The sequence below is a fragment of the Sipha flava genome, unplaced genomic scaffold (genome assembly GCF_003268045.1).
Source record: "Sipha flava isolate LNK unplaced genomic scaffold, YSA_version1 268_pilon_pilon, whole genome shotgun sequence".
NCBI classification, from domain to species: Eukaryota; Metazoa; Arthropoda; class Insecta; order Hemiptera; family Aphididae; genus Sipha; species Sipha flava.
The window spans coordinates 267,474-287,982 of record NW_020272932.1 but is presented as its reverse complement, the minus strand read 5'-3'; the positions used below and the strand labels follow the sequence as shown (position 1 = coordinate 287,982).

At 31.3% G+C, this 20,509-nt stretch overlaps 1 protein-coding gene across 3 annotated transcripts in view; it reads left to right on the top strand.

The window, feature by feature from the left end:
• The window catches only part of LOC112685179 (chaoptin), a 66,711-nt gene extending 46,409 nt beyond the window's left edge, over nucleotides 1-20,302 (top strand). Inside the window, exons 1-4 of one of the 3 annotated variants that reach the window (XM_025556980.1) lie at nucleotides 4,001-4,081; nucleotides 15,938-19,248; nucleotides 19,332-19,666; nucleotides 19,751-20,302. In XM_025556980.1, coding sequence (XP_025412765.1) covers nucleotides 15,990-19,248; nucleotides 19,332-19,666; nucleotides 19,751-20,206 — 4,050 coding nt within the window. In that variant the 5' untranslated portion in view covers nucleotides 4,001-4,081; nucleotides 15,938-15,989 and the 3' untranslated portion in view covers nucleotides 20,207-20,302. Of the gene's footprint in view, nucleotides 1-4,000; nucleotides 4,082-11,483; nucleotides 11,602-15,937; nucleotides 19,249-19,331; nucleotides 19,667-19,750 lie in introns of those variants that run through there. The other 2 variants (XM_025556981.1, XM_025556979.1) reach the window with 2 other exon arrangements.
• Nucleotides 20,303-20,509: the final 207 nt, after the last annotated feature.

Genomic DNA, 20,509 nt, shown 5'->3' with positions numbered 1-20,509 from the left:
TCTATCGACACAGCAAACTGAATTATTTGGTAAATAATAATCATCAATTAAGAATATTGTTAAATTTCCAAATTAAAGTATTAAAACAATTACCCTTAATCCTAAAAATTATTAAAATTACTATTTCTTAAGAATAAATAAATAAAAAAAAAATTGTGTTCATTTACAAAAATGAACTAAATTCCAATATGTTTCTTCATGTGAAAAAATAAATAAGATCTGGATAAGTTTCTGAAAGTTGAATGAAAACGCGTTCCTTTATTCGCGTTTCTCTTATCACTGCTAAAACTTTAATTTTACCACGGAACCATTTTTAATATATGCTAATGAAGAAAACAATTTTTTTCATTTATCTTGATTTTACACACTTTTTTATAATAATGTAATTATAAATATTTTTAGAAAATATAAATTAGAAGAAGATATTTGAAATCACTCTTTGTATATCTTCTTTATAAATTACTACAAGTAAATTTTACAGTAAAATTATAAAATTACAAGTCATACGTCATAATTTTGGAACCACTTATTGACCAAACGGTCGTAGGAACATCGAGCAATGAGACCTATATTATATTACAAATTCACATACCAGAAACTATAAAAATTATGGGCTGCCTATATTTTGCTTACTGACTATTTTCAAAGTATATTATTTAATATATGAATACGTTATGCATTATTACAAAGAGTGCGGGTTCGCGACAGGACGTTTTGACGCTTACGAACGTAACGACTGTCAGCGTATTGATAAAAAATAAATGAATAAAAACTAGCAAAATAAATTTGAACGGGGTATAAGCTTTTCTTTACCATCCTCTCCAAAAGGTCCAGTGCAGTTCGGTAATGTGAATAATGATGATAATAAATCGCTGTTGACCTAGTCAACGCAATTGTAGCGCGCACGTATTACGTTTAAAGCTGTCGAGTTTACGAACCGTGCTTAATAAGGATATAATTTTGGTTGATGACGATTATGTGTTATTTAATATGAACAATAGAACTACGTAACCCAAAATTATCGGTGAAACGACGACGATGACTCCCTCCGAAAAATGCATATATTATACATGTGAGTATATTATACGCGAGGGCACTTATTTCTCTCCGTCAATACACATCATGTGTACATTTAGCAACAAAAAAACACCTCGGGTGTCACGATTTTCACCATTGGTAAGAACATTACCCATCTTCCTTTATCGTCAAATCACACAATATTAATATACAATCGAACATTTAATTAATGAACTCGTCGGTTCTTTAAAAATAGAAAATTCAGAAAATGAATTACAATTCTAGTTTTTTTCTCTTCTGAAATCTATGCTAATATTAATAAGTTATAATATAATATATAATACTACCTAGTGATAGAAATAATCGAATGATTTCGAGAATCCAGAAATTAGTAATTGAGATAATTACCTGATTGAAATAATCGAAATATTAAAATTATTGATTAAAAAAAATCAAATAATATTCAACATATAAATACAAAATTAAAAACTTGGTTAATACTACTTAACATATTTGATTTGGATAATACTAATCCGCATTACATCTAACAATAATATTGTTCATTAATAAATTATAATAATACTAACAATATCAAATACAATTTGATGCATGTCTATGTTATCTTTTATTTTTATCATTGTTTTCTAAACTTAAAATTATGCAACTATAGCATCATCTCGATTCACTATGACGTCAACAACTGACTCATTTTATAGAGAATTCTCAATTATTATTAAATCGTTGTAAAGCATTTAATTTTCATATGGAAATCCGAGTAAATATAAACATTTTCATAACTAATGTAATATTACATCTTATTAAAAATGTTAAACAGCATTGTTAATTTTGACATCGACACGACATTAAATGAACAATTTTAACAAATAGTATTATTACAAATATGAATTCGTTTAATAGAAACTTTGTTTGAGGAAAATGTCACGTATCTATAAAAAAAGTTATCGTTAAATTGTATGTTTAACCTATATTTTATATTAAGTAGTATACTAAATGCACCTCAAAATAACACATTCGGCGTTAGTTCGTTTAGTTACACAATCATTTCGCACCAGTAGCGATTTACATATTTTTTTACTTATCTTTTGTTATCGATAAACCTTAATATAGAAATATATCTACTAAGCAACCTCTTCGGTTTACCTAGGAATTAAAAATATAATTTAACAACAGTTTACTATATACATAAGTAGCAAATATAATTTTAATACTCATGTGCAAAAATTGAAACAAAAAACGTAAGAATTGCACACTTCATGTTATTTGAATGTTTGATAACTAACATATTAAATATATCCAAAAATATCTAAAAATATTTGATAACGAATTGGTATTTTTTCATTTACAGCTTTAAAATTATTTAATTTTTATTATTAAATATATTCATAGTATACTCGTATGTAGAATAAATAATAATTTCTATTAATTTTTTTTTTTTTTATTAAAATTTTATTAATTAAAATGTATTTATTTATATAAATTATTATTACAATGGCAAGTCTGACCAAATACGAATTCAACCATAATTTTAATGCAATAAATATTTTTTGTTCTATGAATAAAAACTAAGTGTCGTTATTTATATCACGTCTACTTTTATATAGTATTAACAAAGTTTATTTTAAAAACGATACTTTATAACAAATGCACTCACCACTCGCCGTTATTTTAAAATTAAATTAGTTAAGACCTCTTCAATTATCTCATTGTAACATACATTTGTCTGATACGCATATTACTTTTCTCTAAATTTACATAAATTATTCAAAATTATGTACTGGATTTGTCCATAGTAATTAGCCTAGCACAGCATAAAATATCAACTTGAATAAACCGTAACTGGTATGGTCAAAATATTTATTTAAGTACATTCATGTTAATGACAACACAGTGTGGACATTTTTTTTTTAATTTATAATAATTATAATTCATATTTTCATATGCCTACAGCATGTTATTATATGTGTCTGTAAAACATTATGCATGATATGAAATTGTCGAATATAAATATATACGAGTAACTGTAAAAAATGTAACAAATAACTTTTTTTAAACCGTAACATTGTACATTATGACATTTTTTTAATTTATTTTTAGTTGCAATTCTATATAAAATACACAATACCTTGGAGATTAATTAATTTCTAATTTCGAATGAAAACATTTTTTTTGAAATTGAAGCATAGTTCGTATTGATATTCATTAGTGGTATGTAGATATTCAATCAAAAGAGTAATAAAAATATTTAATTTTAAATTTTCGGTACAGTTATTGACATGGATATTTTAAGAAATTATACATGTTGATAGATGAAATAAAAAATATGAATCACTAATTTAATATGTATAATGTTTTTTTTCTTTTCTTACAAATATACATATATATGAATTGTAAGTAACTAAAGAAGAAAAATAAGTACATAAATAGCTAATTTTATTCCTGTGGTACTCAAAATGTATTCATCGCTTATTTAAGTTGATAAACTGATTTCATAAAAAAAAAAAAAAAATTACAAAGAACTCCATACCTGTATACTGCATAAAAGTAATAATAATGAACATCATGTTTGAGAGGAAACTTAGTTTGGTCGATTGTTTTTAAATTGTATACAATACATGATATAAATTAATAATCTGATATTTTAATAACATTTTAGAGGATTTGTGTTTACTTGAAACTGAAAGATTAAATAGATAAAAGATAAAAGATAAAAGATTAATATTTGACATTATTTTATTTTATTAATTTATTATTAGACGGTGATTTTAAATACATAGAACATTATTAAATCATTAAATCATGAATAAAAAACTATGAGTAGAAATTACTGATATTCGATTATGCGATAAAATATTATTCAGTTTTAGTGGTATACATGCAAATCGGCCAAAAATATGTAATATTTTTAAATATGCAATGTAATTTCGACTTTAAAATATAATGACTCTCGACAGTATTTTTTCAGGTGCGATTTTTGTAGCTGCTATGGTGGAAGTAACTGTTTCAAGCGTTTCGAGTTTATTTGAATAAGGGAATGACTAAAACGGTAAAAATGTATACTTATATAAATCTATGTAATAGTCCTGTAAACTGTTGCCTAAAAATGATTAACCTCAAGCTGCTTATCCGCATTCAATATTTTTTTGTTTAAATCTGAAAATAATTTTTTTTTCCATTTTAATTTATATTCATATTATATACAACGATATTATAGTATTATTGTAAGTTAAAATATTAACTATTATAAAGAACAGGTTAGGAACACACGATCGAACGTAAGTATTTATAGCGTATAAGGAAACACAGTGAGATGAAGAAGTGAAATATTTAAGATGTTAAATCTATTAAGACTTTAAACGGAGTGTCGTAACGAAAAAGTTGATATGAATTCGTGGTACGAACACGTTTAACCCTACACGATAGTGCAATTATGTCACATTAGTATTCAAGTGCATCTAAAAGCACGAACTATTCAATCATATTCTAATTGAGTTTCCGAGAATATCATGTTACCATGACTCTATTACATATTGTCTATTGATAAACATCTACTATTTTTATATGGTCATTTATAATATTTATATAAAAGGGACACAACTGAGCATTCGATCGCTCACAATCGATTACATTTGTCGTACATATAATTATATGGAGTTACTATTTTACTTAATTTAAAGGTTTATACAAATTAATTATTATGAACTAATACAAGCTCCTTTTATATCACTAATGATATTAATATTATAAGATATACAGAACAAACAATAAACAACGCAATGTATCAATTTAGTATTAATTACTTTTAGAATTATTTTTCAATTATTTTTTAATAGGTCATTGGATTTAACTTTAAATAACGTCTACGGATGGAACCACTGTTTATTTCAGATCTTATATCCCGGGGGTGTCGTAAATTTACGAGGTGGAGTGAAGGGGTATATGGTATGCGGTATGCCATTGGAGTAAATAATTAATAAATAAATAGATTGTTCGGGGGATATAAATTTTTCTTTTGGGGGTGATACCTCCCCGGTCAACCCCCTGAAATAAAAACTGGATGGAACGTTCATAAATAATTGTTAGTAGATATGTACCTTGAAAATTTAACACATCGAAGTAAAGCGACTGCACGTAGACAAAATTAGCCGCTATCAAGTATAATACAATATATTTACAATATAATATACCATGTACCTATATTAAGTAATATGTAGATATTTTTTAAATCAAAATTACTAAAGAATAAAAAAATGTCATTAGTTAATGATTATAAAATGTAAACAATATTAGGGAGGCCAATTTTCAACTTTCAAACTATTCTTACCTGTGTAAAATGAGTATATTGTATTTGTCAACTAAAATCAGTACTAATTGTGTTTAGGTATTATTAATATTATTGTTATTTTTTTAATAAAGTAATGTTATGGGCGGTAATTCGTAGTAAGCATCAGACCGGACGGTCACGGTGTTTAGATTAATTAATCTGTCAGCTTTGATTTGAAAGCATTGGGCAAACAGGGACACGAAACTTGCCTGCACACGGGCGTGTCACGAAAAACAAATGAACATCTATAAGCAAACAGCACGTCGTTTACTAACAACAGAAACAACAAAAATGATAATAATAATAATAATAATAATAGTAATGGTTCTTCGAGGTTCTAAATAACGACATATTATATTGACCTATGCGAGGGTGAAAAAAAAATGTATATGATATATAGCGTTGTATTGTTTTATCGCTTCGCGTTCACGCTGTCGATAATAACAAAAAAAAACCACGTTTATATTACATAAAATACATGTTTGTTCGGTATATATAATATGATTTCATTGCTAATTGAAACCGACCAATACTCTCAGACTCTTGACGGCATCAATCTTATGCGGCATATCACAATTATAATTTAATAACAACGATTCCAAATACAGTGAAATGCATGGGATATATCGACATGGATATCTTTTTATTATTTTCCTATTGTATAAAATTTAAATAATAGCGTTGGGATTTTAATTATTACGGTATTTTTTTTTTTTTTTTTTTAAGTCAAAAGTAGTTTTTCTTCGACATATGTTACATTATTATTCAATGGTTTTTCTAATAAGTTAAACGTTTTGATTCGTGGGGTTTTTGTTACGTTAATTTACTACCAAACGTATTTTGTTGTATTTACATATTAAAATCATAACAAATAAGATTATATTAGCACAAAGCGATAACAATAAAACCATCATATTATTATAACCAGTGAGAACGCTTTTTTCTATATACCGACAGATAAACCCAATATTTAGTTTATAAAAAAACAATCCTACTGTTCGATTTTTTTTTTCTGGATGCATATGTTCTGTTATAAATATATGTATAAGTAGAATAACCTTTACTCGAATTTATTTAAACATCGTTTGTTTTTCACACATTATACACAGGTACTCTGATAGCGGTGAAATTGTTTCCCGTTTGTACCGCCAACACGTTCGACCTCACACCACGGAGTGGTATATGTATTAAATTGAGCGTTCCAAAGGTTGGCGCGGATGACCAATGGTAAATGTGAGGTTGTATTTAACTAGCGACTAACAGACAAAAAGGCATGCTAATCGTCAATGTCAATACACCGAAAACCCGGAAGTCTTTAGTTGAATCATGACATCCGGACCGTACGGTACCTATTTTTACGTTCGATGTGTTGATGAATCAATAAGACGTTTTATAAATTTTCTAACTAGAATAATATTTCAATGTTATGTTGGTCCTTCATCGCAAATTAGTCGAGAATTTCGATTTACCACCATGAAATACTAACGAATAAATCGTTTAAATGAGTTCGATAATAGTATTTTTATTGCGTGACATTATTATTTCGAATTATGTTTTCCAAAAATAATAATCAAACAAATATATTTAATAAACAGAAAAATGAAATGTTTGAACGTTTAAGTCTTGAGAAATATGAAATGAACAAACGGATACACATGTATAAGGTACGTGGGCAGTTTATAATTCAAAAACCATATACTTATTTTTCGTTTTGATTGTCCAAAAAATTATTAAAAATCAATTTGAGTTATTAAAATTATAAATACAACTCAGATCTCGGAAGTAGATCTCAGAAGTAAATGATAGATCAATCTATTTTTCTTGATGTAATATAAGTATAATCCAATTAATAAAACATTGGAATTCAAAACTACAATTAAACTGAAGGTTGTGTAAATAATTATTGTAAATTTAAATAATTTACTCTTGAATCTTCTTGTTATAATATTTATTTTATTTTATTTAAAAAGCATTTATTGTTGCATAGTGTTTATCATGTAAATATCGCTTAGTATAACGGTCACAACTTGCAAACGTAAACTGAGGTTCGTTAGTGAAATTATGTTTATTTTATTATTCGTTGAAAGATTTTTATTATACAACTGTATTTAAAAAAAAAAAATTTTCACAAAAATGGTGAAACGTATTCAACATAGTGATTTATTTACGTTTTTTTCATGGAAACGTTAGATTATATTATTTTAATTTATTTCATTTATTTTTTGCAATTTAAATACATCACGTTTTTCGTATGTGGATTAAACTCATTCTGCTTAAACAATACTATTTAGATTTAAGTTCGTTTTCAATACAATATTACCATTTGAACAATTGCAGTTTTGCATAATTACATTAGTCAGTCGACTTGATGTGATATAAAATAAATCTTCGTATGTAAAACCATCGGTTATCGAGTACTAAATGTTATATTCTTACTTCCATACCTCCATGTCAGTGCATTAGTTGTTATTTAAATCTGCATAATACTAAATATATAAATGACAGGTGTGTAGTGAATTTTAATCAAACAACGTTTGATTAATTCTTGATTCATATGTACGCCTCATTTGAAAATCGTTATTACAATCATCCAATCATTTCCAAATAAAGAAAATATTATTTGACCACATAACGGTAAGATGGAAAATAATGTATACATATGTTATTTTATAATCTCCGTGTTAAATCGCATTCCATTATGTAATCTATTATCCTGAAAATTAAAATCTACAATTGCTGCAACAATTGCGAGGTGATGGGATGCCCGTTCAACTCTATTCACTTACCGTTCACAAGAAGTTAATTTCTAAAAATAAAATTTCATAAAATTATTTTAACGATCGACGATTTTAGAACACATATAATATAATATTATGGTTGATGGTTGAAATTCAGAAAATATATGTGTACACAGTTATAATATTTGTTCTATAGTAATGATGGAACTTAAAAATAACCTACATGTTCGGTACATGAATGAGAACGCGATAAAATAATGTTGCACGATAGATAAAATAAAATGTAATTTACGTTGCTCCATTTGCTATACAATTGTCAGGCGTCTGAAACCGAATCACCAATTCATCCGAATACTTAATGTTTGTCTATACTTTTAAGAGAAATAGAGTAGAGAAAACGAAAAACGTGTTTAGGGATAATCGATGACGTCATTGAGTATCAAGAGTAAAATAGTAATTAGTTTCAATATATATTTCGACACAATGGAGATAGGCTGTGAATAATCGAAGGATACTAGAAAGTTCACTAATTAGACGATGATACCCTAGAAGTAATAGTGGTGACGTGATGTTTTTTTCGACGACAGTGACATCAACTCATTCGTTAATGACAAAACGTATATATCTATTTAGATAGCATGCATCTATTATAGCATGTGCATATATTTCTATTGATATAGAACAGACAGACATCGTCCGGGGTGGAACTCAAAATATTTCTTATACATATAGCTACGGATCTACTTGAGATGTTAATTAATAAATATATATATATAATATTCGATAGTTAATGTCCTGTGTAGAATAGGTACGATAATGTTATTTGTTTTTCTTTTCGCGACAAGAACAAACATCCCTCGTGTCATGATGGGGCTGTTTTCGCAAAGAAATACGACGTTAGATTAGAAATACGCACTATAGGACGTCCAGTAGTCGTATTTAATTTTCGGTTTAAATCCGACGAGCGTCTTTAAAACCTCTCTCTCTCTCTCTCTCTCTATACATATTTCTTCCTCTCGTTTACTAACTCTCTCTTTATCTTTCTCTCTCTCTCTCTCTCTCTCTCTCTGACGGACGGAAAACGATATAAGTTAGAAGAATCGCATTTTTCAGAAGCGTGTCAGAGAGACCGTTTTCAATCTCTCTCTTTCGCACTGATAAAATGAAAAAATTTATATTTTCCTACGAACTAAGCGCTTCGTCGTCGAGAACCGGAAACAAACGACTCCAGTGTCTAACCAGGCTGAACAAAGCACATATTATTATCATGTATCTATATGACGACTACGAGAACAACTACGTGTGCGATTAAACGTGTTCAAAACGATACAATTTAATAAAATGTCGAGTAATAGTAATACCATTGGGGTGTGTCGTACTCAAATCCCGGGAAATTTTATCGTCTCCGAATACGCGGTTGCGATTATCTCGCGAATAATTGCGCGTTTACGATGAAATAAACCACCTCTGAAAGATAAATAATTCAAATATGTATTCAGATCACACGCAATCAAACTGGTAACGTGATCATCAGCCACTTAAATATTAAGATTCTCAGATGAACGAAACGGTGGATCTCTTTCGGTGATATCGGACAAGTAAAATAAGTTGTAAATATCCTTCGGACGACGGCGCGCTTACGGTAGGAGGTATTATTATTATTTGTATATGAAAGTAATATCCTCTTTTCCTTTTACTATTCTTCGATTCCGAGGGATTTTCTCTCATCGTTCTTTTATGTCAATATTGTTCAGTCAATACTTTTAGGACGTTTTTTTTTTTTTTTTACTATCATAAATAAACTGCTTCAAAAATAAAATAAAAACTGTTGATAGCTTTGTTATTAGTTTGACATTGTACAATTTTATGTTCTATACCGCGTATTATTCAGCGATAATTATTACGCCAAATAACTACCTTCCTAAGAAACGAGGTACCAAAAATACGTCCGAACGGTTAAGGCGGTTGAAATTGGGTCGTTTTTTGTGCATTAAGACCAAGGAAAAGAAAAAAAAATACACTTCCAGGAGTCCAATTTTCACAAAAATGTTTGAATTTGTTTACTCATTGTCTGTGTTATGTAGGAAATTAATTTTTTATTTTATGTTTTTTTAGTAACAATGAAGTAAAAGTGAATTTTAGAAAAAAAGAAAATTAATTTGGTACTATAATAATTAAACAATAGAAAAAATTGAAAATCCATTTCCTACATAACCTAGAAAACAGAATTATGAATTTAAATATGTTTTCAAAATTAAAATCGGGTTTTTGGTACTGAGTGCTTTCTTTCGCTTTTTGGGACTTTCATAGACGCATAGGAGTTGAAACATTTTGAATCACAAAATATAGTGACGTGTGACTGCGCGTAGGTACGCTATACGGATTTACGAGAATCTTAGCCGTGACTATTATACGGGCGATAAGAAATCAATAACATACCAATATTATAGCAGTAGAATAATAATAATGATACACAGCTGCTAATAAAATATTATTCAGTATATATGTGTATTTTTTTTTGTGTCTGTCATCATGTTTTGAGGCAGTAAAAGTGCTTCAATTTTAAAAACCCAGGGTGATTTCTGGGGTAGAAAAGTGAATCTAGTTAGTGCTTTGGGTTGTCAAAAGTCAAAATCGGAAACTCGCTCTGCTGTACAAATGTACAGTAGGGGTGGGGTGGGCCTTGGTCATAGAGTGTAATGCGGATATGAATTTAGACTCGTAAAAATTGAAAATTTAGAGGCTTGTAAAAAATTTTTAATTGACTTTCGCTCGATTTTTTTTATAATCATTGTAAGCAAAACTTATGGAAAACAATATAACATATTTCAACTGATATTAATTTAATATTAATGAAAAAAATAAAATAAAAAGTGATATTAACTTACTATTAAACATTGATATTATCTACTTTTACTATACAAAAACATAATATTAGTTTTCAACGAAAACAATATTATTTTTATTGATGTCAATTTTTTTGAAAAATAATGAATTAAAATTAATAAAACGGACTTTATGGTATTTTAATACAAATATTTAAATTTTGGTAAAAATAAAATTAAAAAGTATTCAAAATACTTAAAAAATACGTAAAAAAATTGTATTTAGAATACCATATAAAAACTTCAAAAAGTATTTAAATACTTGTATTCGAATACTTTACAAGACTGCATATCATATAAAATATACTTTTCTAATTTCTTTTCACTAGGTTCATTCGTGGCGATAGACGTATTGTTAATATAAATCATTTGTTTGATTTAATTCAGAAAATGAACCACCCATTTTTTGGCTGCTCATTTAAATATCTTACTTTAATAAATGGAAAAAAAAAAATGATTTTTATTCTGAATTTATTTTTAAGTGTATGATGTGCAACAAATTAGAAGTCATAACAACTGAATGTTCAACTTCGGTGTGCTTAAATACAACAGAAGTACAGAAGTGGTTACAACAGTTGTAAATACTGGACAAGGATACAATACAATGCGCGCTGTGACGGTATTAAAATTATTGTTGAACTGTTTACTGATAAAACACAATAATTACGCGTTTGAGGAACTCACTCACACTAATGATCAGTTACTACACACACACACATACACTCACACAGCAATTTCCTATGAATATAACATATTGCCTATACTCAACCCCTTAAAAACGGTCCACTTTCAACCATAAGCTCTTAGGCCTTAAGCTCGAAATAATTTTCAACATGTGTATACCTTCGTTTTAAAGCAGCGATAAGTTATAAAAATATAAAGTAGTCTCGTATTTTACATAATATTAATTACTTACCAATTCTGTATAGGTTTTTGATTCCAAAACCGGGATTAAAATTGTAAACACTGTATATTTTGCGCTAAGCGAACGGAATGAGACTACAGTTAGAACGAAGCACGCACACACACACACACACACACTGATTTCTGTATGGTTTATATTTAATTATTATCATATATTTGTGATAATGTAATATATCAAAGTTCATTGAAATCATTATTTTAATTAATTAATTTTCAATTGTTTTTTTTTTCTGTCGATATTTCATAAAATATATTTTAAATCTATAAACATACAACGGTTTTTTCAGTGTAAAAAATATTATTTTCTTGAGAAGTTAAAAGTTGTTCATTTTTCTTTATTTCGTTTTTGTGGTGGCTTTTTTTTCTTTTTTTTTTTTAATAAAGCAAGCACTAACAAACGAGTATAAAACACATGAAAAATTGAATTTCTTCTGGTAAAGGGGAAATTGAATTGAAATATCTGTCCCTCGTACCATTTCGGATGAAATATTACTAAACAATATTTTGATTTATGAATACACATATATATATATATTATAAACATGTCGAATAGGAAATGTGCAAGGAAACAATAATTAAATGCTGTCTATATGGACAGGGCGGAAAAATAAAAAAATAAAAGCGGTCACACAAACGCGTGGAATTGGATGTTTTTTTTATTTTTACCGAGTTTCTGTTCTGAAATGTACATACTGCAATTCACACACACACACACACACACACACACACACACACACACACACACACGCACACGCACATACCGATACACACATACGCATGCATGGTAAAAGAATATTATTTACGATTACAGATTAGTTAAATTAAAATAATCCATACTTGCGTATACCAACTGATGGCTTAGGATTAGTGTGAGAAGAGTGTGAATTCTAAATGCGCAATGTACAGAAAACAGTTAACAGTTTTGAATTATTATTTTTCCTAACATTTAATTCGCACACAACACGAAAACTAATATTGGAAAAGTTCATTAAAATGTTCAACTCATTACGTGTTTATTTCTTCTTAATTTATCATGCTTTCATGTTCTTTGAAAGTACAATATCATTCATCCGATGGTTATTATTACTTTTTTTTTTTACTGTATATTTTCATGTAATGAAACCCCATATAGTTGGGAGAAAGGCGAAGGAGAAGAATAAGATATTCTTATGCGATTCTTTTATATTTTTTAATCGAAGAAAAGTTACAAATATAATTTATTATTATAGCATTGATTGCTATACCGGGAAGAAATTATTAGTAAACTTCAACAATTTAAAATTTTTGGTATTAATGCAAGAATGTTTATTTTATTAAGTATCTTAATTTCATACTTTTTATAGAAATCAGTAAAATAATACCTAAAAGTGCAGAGTATCTTCACGTTGATCAGAATTTGGCGTATGTAATTTTTATTTTTCCTTCAACTTTTTAAATGAAAATGAAAAAATAAACTGAAATAAAGTAAAAAAAACTGATTCATCGCATGGATAGTATTATATGTAGTTGATATATAGTACCAAGTATTCGTTGGTAAGATTGTAATGATACTTAGTATCCCACCTATTCTTTCAAAAATTGTAGATATCAGCTCCTACCGATTGAGCATGGACTCATTTTTTTTTTTTTTTTTTTTTTTTGTGGGAAAAGATAATAAAGATAAGTGCACTTAATTTCAAGCAATAACCAAGTGAAATATTCTTAATAATATTATTCTTATCCTGACACATTCGTATTCCACTTGAATGATGAGATTTAAACCGATATAATTTATTTACAACAAAAATCACCTCAATAGATTAATTTTGTAAAAAAAAAAAAAAAAATCAACCATCGCTAAAAATAGTGTTTTTAGCATAAATTATGGTCAGTAAGATCATGCTAAAAAATGTCACACACCATGTGTATATATCCGTTTGTGTACATGTATTCGTCCGTTAGTTAAATTTTTTCCAGTAACTTTTTGACTCAAAATGACATTATCTAATTAAAATTTAATAGGGATAAGGAACACATATATAAATAAATGGATAAAAATATATTTAACTTAATTATTTTTAACAAATCTCTGTACACAACAAAATTGAGGAACCACATAAATTCATTTAAAAAAAAAACCATTCTTATTAAACGAAAAAATTTTCCATTTGATTCACAAATTAATTTTTTATTATTACTCAGCATTACATTTTAAACTACTTGTATTTAAAATATATAAACTCATAATAATATTGATTAAAAATCATATTTACATTTTATGAAATTTCTTTTTAAGGTTTTTTTTCAAAGAACCGTCAAGTTTGAGTTTCAACTGTGTGTTTAAATACAATAAGCGTGTGCGTAGTTTTCGTATAGTCACTGTACATATATAATGTATATTAATACATATATACACGTATTACAATAGTAATGCACCGTACGGGCCAGCGGTGTACGTTTCGTGCAGCATACACGGTCTTTCGGGTTCTTTAAAATGGTAAATACCAAATGAAACTCACGACTCTCGAAGGTAAAAGAGAAAAAATAAGTTAAGGGTAAGACCTACATTCCGTCTGTGATGGAAATATGTGCGAAATGTTTTGCACCAAAGTATAAAAGGTTAGCAGAGTAAATCCGCGCGCACCACCTTCTTTTCATCACCGTTGCAGTGTCCCACGGTTGGTATACGCAAGCCCTAACCGTGCCCGTGTATATATATATATTACATTCATGTACGATATTCCATGTGCCTATTCAGGCATACGGAAATTGTCAGTTCTCGACCGGCACCCCTAGAGTATCGAATACACGTAAAGAATGATAATGTAAAGGACTCTTCGGGAAAAAATTTTATTTTATATATATTTTTTTTTTTAGCCCGAAAACCTAACGTAATAATAAACCTGCTACCCTTTTCGCGGGCGGGTAAACGTGAAAGCACTGTGAAATCAAATGACATTCTCCCATTCGTTTTGTTACAATCTTTTTTTTCTTTCTCGTCCGCGAAAAAGTGACTGGCACGGATCGGATCAGACGTCGACGGTGGCACATTGTCCAGCGTTTGCTTGAAGAAACGACTTGGCGTTGAAAATTCGAAAGCCACCCGTCTCTTTGTTCACCATGATTATACTAAACTTCGACGTTTGATAGTCACTTTAATTTCGTATACGTCGTCGTCACCGTCCTCGTCTCGACTCGGTTCACCGCTTCGCACTTATTCGGTTTCACACAGCTGTAAATTCATTATTCAAATTGATCCCAACTTAAGAAACGTATAGACGGTCTTTTGCATTTATTTAACCTTTATTAGAGCTGTGCTTTAGAACTTTGTTGTGAGTCTATACGACGTTGCGGCAATGTATAAATCGCGTAAACTATATTAAAATACGCGTTCGACCAGTGTTCGTAAGCAATAAATTAACGCGTTCGTAATCGACAAAATTAACTTTTATACGTTTCGAGAAGTTACACTTTTCTATGTATACCGGATAAATTAAATAAAGCCATCATATGTTTGATAATCATTGATTAATTTATATATTTTTCAAAACAATTTATTAAAAAAAAAAAAAGAAACATTTTTACTTTAAGACATCAATTTTCTAAGATTTAAACTAAGATTCTATTATAGCATTGTTTTTTTTTTATTTTGCTTGGGCTAAGCTAGACATTTTTATTGATTTAACAATGGCAATTTAATTGGTTTTTTTGTGATAAATGTAATAAACATTTTACATACTACGTTTAATTTTTTCCAACAAATGCATTTATTTCATTAAATAATAAAATTCATTGTTTGTTCACTACTATTTTTGCTTTTTTATATAAACTATGAAAACAAAATAATGTGTGAAATCGAATAAAAATGTTGGCAAATACCTATAACATTTTTTTCACTATTAAAATAAATACACAAAACCGGGTATGACTATTATCTTGACTAAATATGTAAACACTTATTGAATTAAATAAGATAACATTAACAATAAATAAATATTTCAAATGAATATTATCAGACCAGCGTTTTGATTTATTATCCTTTTTTTTTTCAGAAGAAGTATGCAAAAGTTACAATAAGGCACTCTCTTATGACATGGCAATGAGATGAGATCCAATGATCGTTGGTCGTTACTGTGGATATGCGTGTTCCTTTGGTTCCAAGCCATCTCCGTCGGTCGATCGCAAAACCAATTGATCACCACATGCCCTAGTCAGTTTTCTGACCAGTCGTGTTCCTGTTACGACTTCGAGGAGGGCATCTTTCTCGAATGTCCTGGAGCCACTGGAACGGGAGTGCACAACGCTCTATTATCGGTGACCGGAGGGCTGATTCAATCGTTGAGCATCTACGACTTGGAACCTACTGTACATTCTTTGTCGGCAGATTTATTTCCTAAAGACACAAAACTCCGGCAACTCCAAATATCCCATTCAAATTTGTCAATAATTACGGACGATGGGTTGAATAACATAAAGACTCTAGAGTCGTTCGCGATGCTGTCCGGTAAATTGAAAGAAATTCCACAAAAATCATTTTCTACGCTGACGCAGTTGAAAACGATCGATATCGAGTCCAATGAGATTTCTGAACTCGGTAGTTATGCATTCTCTGGGTTGCAATTGATCAAGATAAACCTCAAGGACAACATGATACTTAAAATATCCGAGTATGCGTTCGCTGGCCTTGAAGCCAGCTTAACTGAACTCGATCTGTCCGACAACAAGATCAAAATGTTCCCGACGTCTGCCGTCAGGCGGCTGGAACGTCTGATGTCCTTGCGAATCGCTTGGAATGAAATAGCATCGATTCACGATGATCGCTACTCTTTCATGAAAAGTATGGTCCAGCTCGATTTGAGCTCAAACAATTTCGAATCAGTTCCTGAAGATGCATTCCGTTTATTTCCTAAGCTCAAAATGTTATCCCTCTACTATAACTCAGTAGAAAGCATACACAAACGAGGTTTCAGCACGTTGACTGAGCTCGAATCAATTGACATGAGCCGCAATAAAATAGTGTTCATGGACTGCACCACGTTCAAATACAACATACATTTACGAACAATAGACCTTAGCCATAATCATATTCATTATATAAGTGGTCTGTTCGCCAACCTACCCGAGCTCAGGGAATTGTTCCTGTCCGAAAACAATATACTGGAGATCTCCAGTGACTCGTTTACGAACTCTCCAAAACTGTCGGTGTTATACATCCAACAAAATGCAATCAGAATAATCGAACCTGGTGCTTTTGCTAGTTCGCCTGAGCTTATGCAGCTTTATCTGAGCGACAATTATATTGAAACCATCAACGAAAACACATTTATTCATTGCAACAAGCTTACGTCGTTGAGCCTGGACAACAATCGCATCACAAAAATTGAAAATGGCGCGTTTCGAAACAACAGTCGACTCAAAGAACTTCGACTGCAAAATAACAAATTGTCGATAATATTTCAAACACAGTTTGAGACGTTACCTGAATTATTAGAATTACATTTTCAAAACAATGTTATAGCCAAAGTGGAATCGGGTGCTTTCAAAACGCTCAAAAGCCTTCAACATATAAACCTTCAAAACAATGTACTCACTTATTTGGGTGACGTTTTCTTGCACGACGCGCCATCATTAGTGTCCATACAAATCGACTCCAACGTGTTGGCCAGCTTGAACAACAAGTCGCTTCAAGGCCAATCGAATCTTAAAGTGATGTGGCTCAGCCACAACAGACTGGTCAAACTAGATAAATCACTATTTACTGATTTATATCAAGTGCAGCGGATCTACCTGAACAACAATTCTATTGAACACATAGAGCTAGGCACGTTCGAGTCAATGCAGGTGTTGATGTTTTTGGACCTCAGTTTCAATAAGTTGCAAGAAGTCACATCGAAAACGTTTGTCGAACTCAGAGGTTTGGATGAACTGCACCTGGCCAACAACCGGATATCGCACATCGATGCCAATTCGTTCGCAGCGCTGAAAAAACTGACGGTTCTAGACTTGTCCAACAACCCTCTGACAAAACTACACAAGTACATGTTCCAAAAAGATTTACCTATACAGAATCTATTTCTCAATAATTGTTCGTTACGGACAATCGAGAACGGAACGTTTTCTAATTTAAATGTTCTCAACGAATTGTACCTGAAACACAACTACTTATTTGCAGACGCGTTGCTTCAGGTAGACGTACCCACGTTGACCACTTTGGACGTGTCTCACAATAACTTGGACGGCCTCAATGCGACCGTTCTTAAGTACTTGCCCAACATCAAGCGCGTGCACTTAGACGTTTGTAACATTGGACAAGTGGCTGCGACAACGTTTAAATTTAATCTTGAGGTGACCATGATGTCGATGGCAAACAACAAGCTAACCGCTTTGCCGGCAGACTTATTCAAAGGGCAGACTCGTTTAAGCACATTGATTTTAGACGGGAACGACTTTGGTACGGTACCATATTCGACGTTGTCGAATTGCGAAAGTCTGCAAAAACTGTCAATGGCTAGAAATATGTTGACCGAGTTGGATATGACAAAACTGACAAACATGAAAAACCTTCAGAGCCTTACGCTGTCTGAAAACCGTGTTCAAATACTCGCTGGGTTTCCCCCTACGCATTTTACACTTTTGACCGAGTTGAGTTTGGCCAACAATATACTGTCCTCGTTGCCGTTGAACTTTTTCCAGTCACTGGAACGTCTAGATATGTCCAACAATAATTTCCAAAAAGTACCACCACTGATAAAAAAATTACAGTTCTTAAATCTCACAAATAATCCTCTGGGCCAGATAAGCGAATCGATCAAACCCATAGCGGTTGAACATATCGACTTGGAGGAGCTTCACGTATGTGGGACAAACTTATCAGTGCTGGCGAGTAACGATTTCCTATCGTTCACCAATCTTCACCGCTTGTACATGTCCAACAATAATATTTCAAAAATATCACCTGGCACGTTCAGTATGCTTGAAGACTTGCATACATTAGACTTGAGCCACAATCATCTAGAATTTCTACCCCAAGAAAGATTACAAGGGTTGGGCCATTTACGGATGTTAAATTTATCGTTTAACTCGATCAAAGAAATAGAAGATTTTTCTTCGGATTTGGTCTCGTTGCAAGTACTTGACGTTTCGTATAACCAACTGGATAAAATCAACAAAGGCTTGTTTCGAAACCTGGAAAGCCTAGCCGAACTATATTTGTACGGCAATTGTATAACGTTTGTGTCGCCTGACGCCTTCAGATCGCTTAAAAAACTCAAGACGTTAGACTTGGGTAAAAACTATTTCAAAAATTTACCGTTAAACGCTCTCAGGCCATTGGAAACTCAGATCAAAAGTTTACGAACCGATGGTAAATAATAATAATCGAGCTTATTCAATTGTCGTCAAATGGAATTTATCAAATTGTATTTAATTGTTTTTGTATTTTTGTAGAAAACCCGATAAACTGTGACTGCGACCAACAAGAATTATGGGAATGGATGAGGGATCATCAAAAGCTGACGTCAGACGTGAGCTCAAAAGGCTTGATCTGTCAACACCCTCCAGAACTGCGGGGCCAGAAGTTTCTAGAACTGGAGCCTCCCGCGTTTTGCGCCGTGCCCGTCGTGCTCAAACTAGCCATTCAGGACATTCAACCCTACTCGGTGTCCGTGTCTTGGAGAGGTCGAAACCACACGGGTCTACACGGCTACAGGGTGGCGTATTATCCCATCGAAGATCCCGATTATCCTGCCGCGGCTATTTCCTCGGTCGCAGTGACGCCGAACGTGAGTCGGCTCGTTTTGCACCGCGAAACCACCAATCGCTAATTATTGTGCGCTTTTACGTTCTTTTTTTTCTCTCGTTTTCAGATTATGAATAAGTTCCTGGACAAGAACACGCAGAACACGCGTCTGGACAACCTGAAACCGGAGACTCGATATCTAGTTTGCGTGCTGGGCCTAGGCAACTGGATACCGCGCAATAGCTCGCACCACCCGTCCGGCGATTCGCAGAGCAGCCGTTGCGCCGAGGTGAAGACGTTGGAGGGCGACATGGCGTACTATTCGGACGAACATCATAAGAGCTCGATACTGACCAGACGGCTGGGCCTGATCATCGGCAGCTGTTTGGGCTGCGTCGTGTTCGTCGTGCTCGTGTCGGTGCTGGGCTATTTGAAAATCAAAAAACAGCGGGAGGATACGAAACGCGAACAGCCCCTGCCGCCCGAGTACCTGTCTTATAGGCATTTCTCGCTGCACACCACCGACCCGATTATCGCCGCCCCCGCGACTATCCAGTCCGGGTCGATCACCACTGTGCACTGAATATATGCGGTGATTCTCTATTTATTTATGTTATTAAAACATCGTATGTTCGATCCTCATTAGGTTTTTTTTTTTTTTTATACGAGTTTATTTTCTTTTTTTTTAATATTTATGGCCATTGACGGCCATTAATACTAATTATAATATAATTTAATGTATACCATTAACAAGATTACGTATCCATTGATATTAAATCTAAATTCCAATGTTAAATCGTTAATTATTGTAAATAATATTATATTCGTTGACAGAGTTTTTTTTTTTATTTAATCACGTATACATATTGATAACAAAAAACGTACG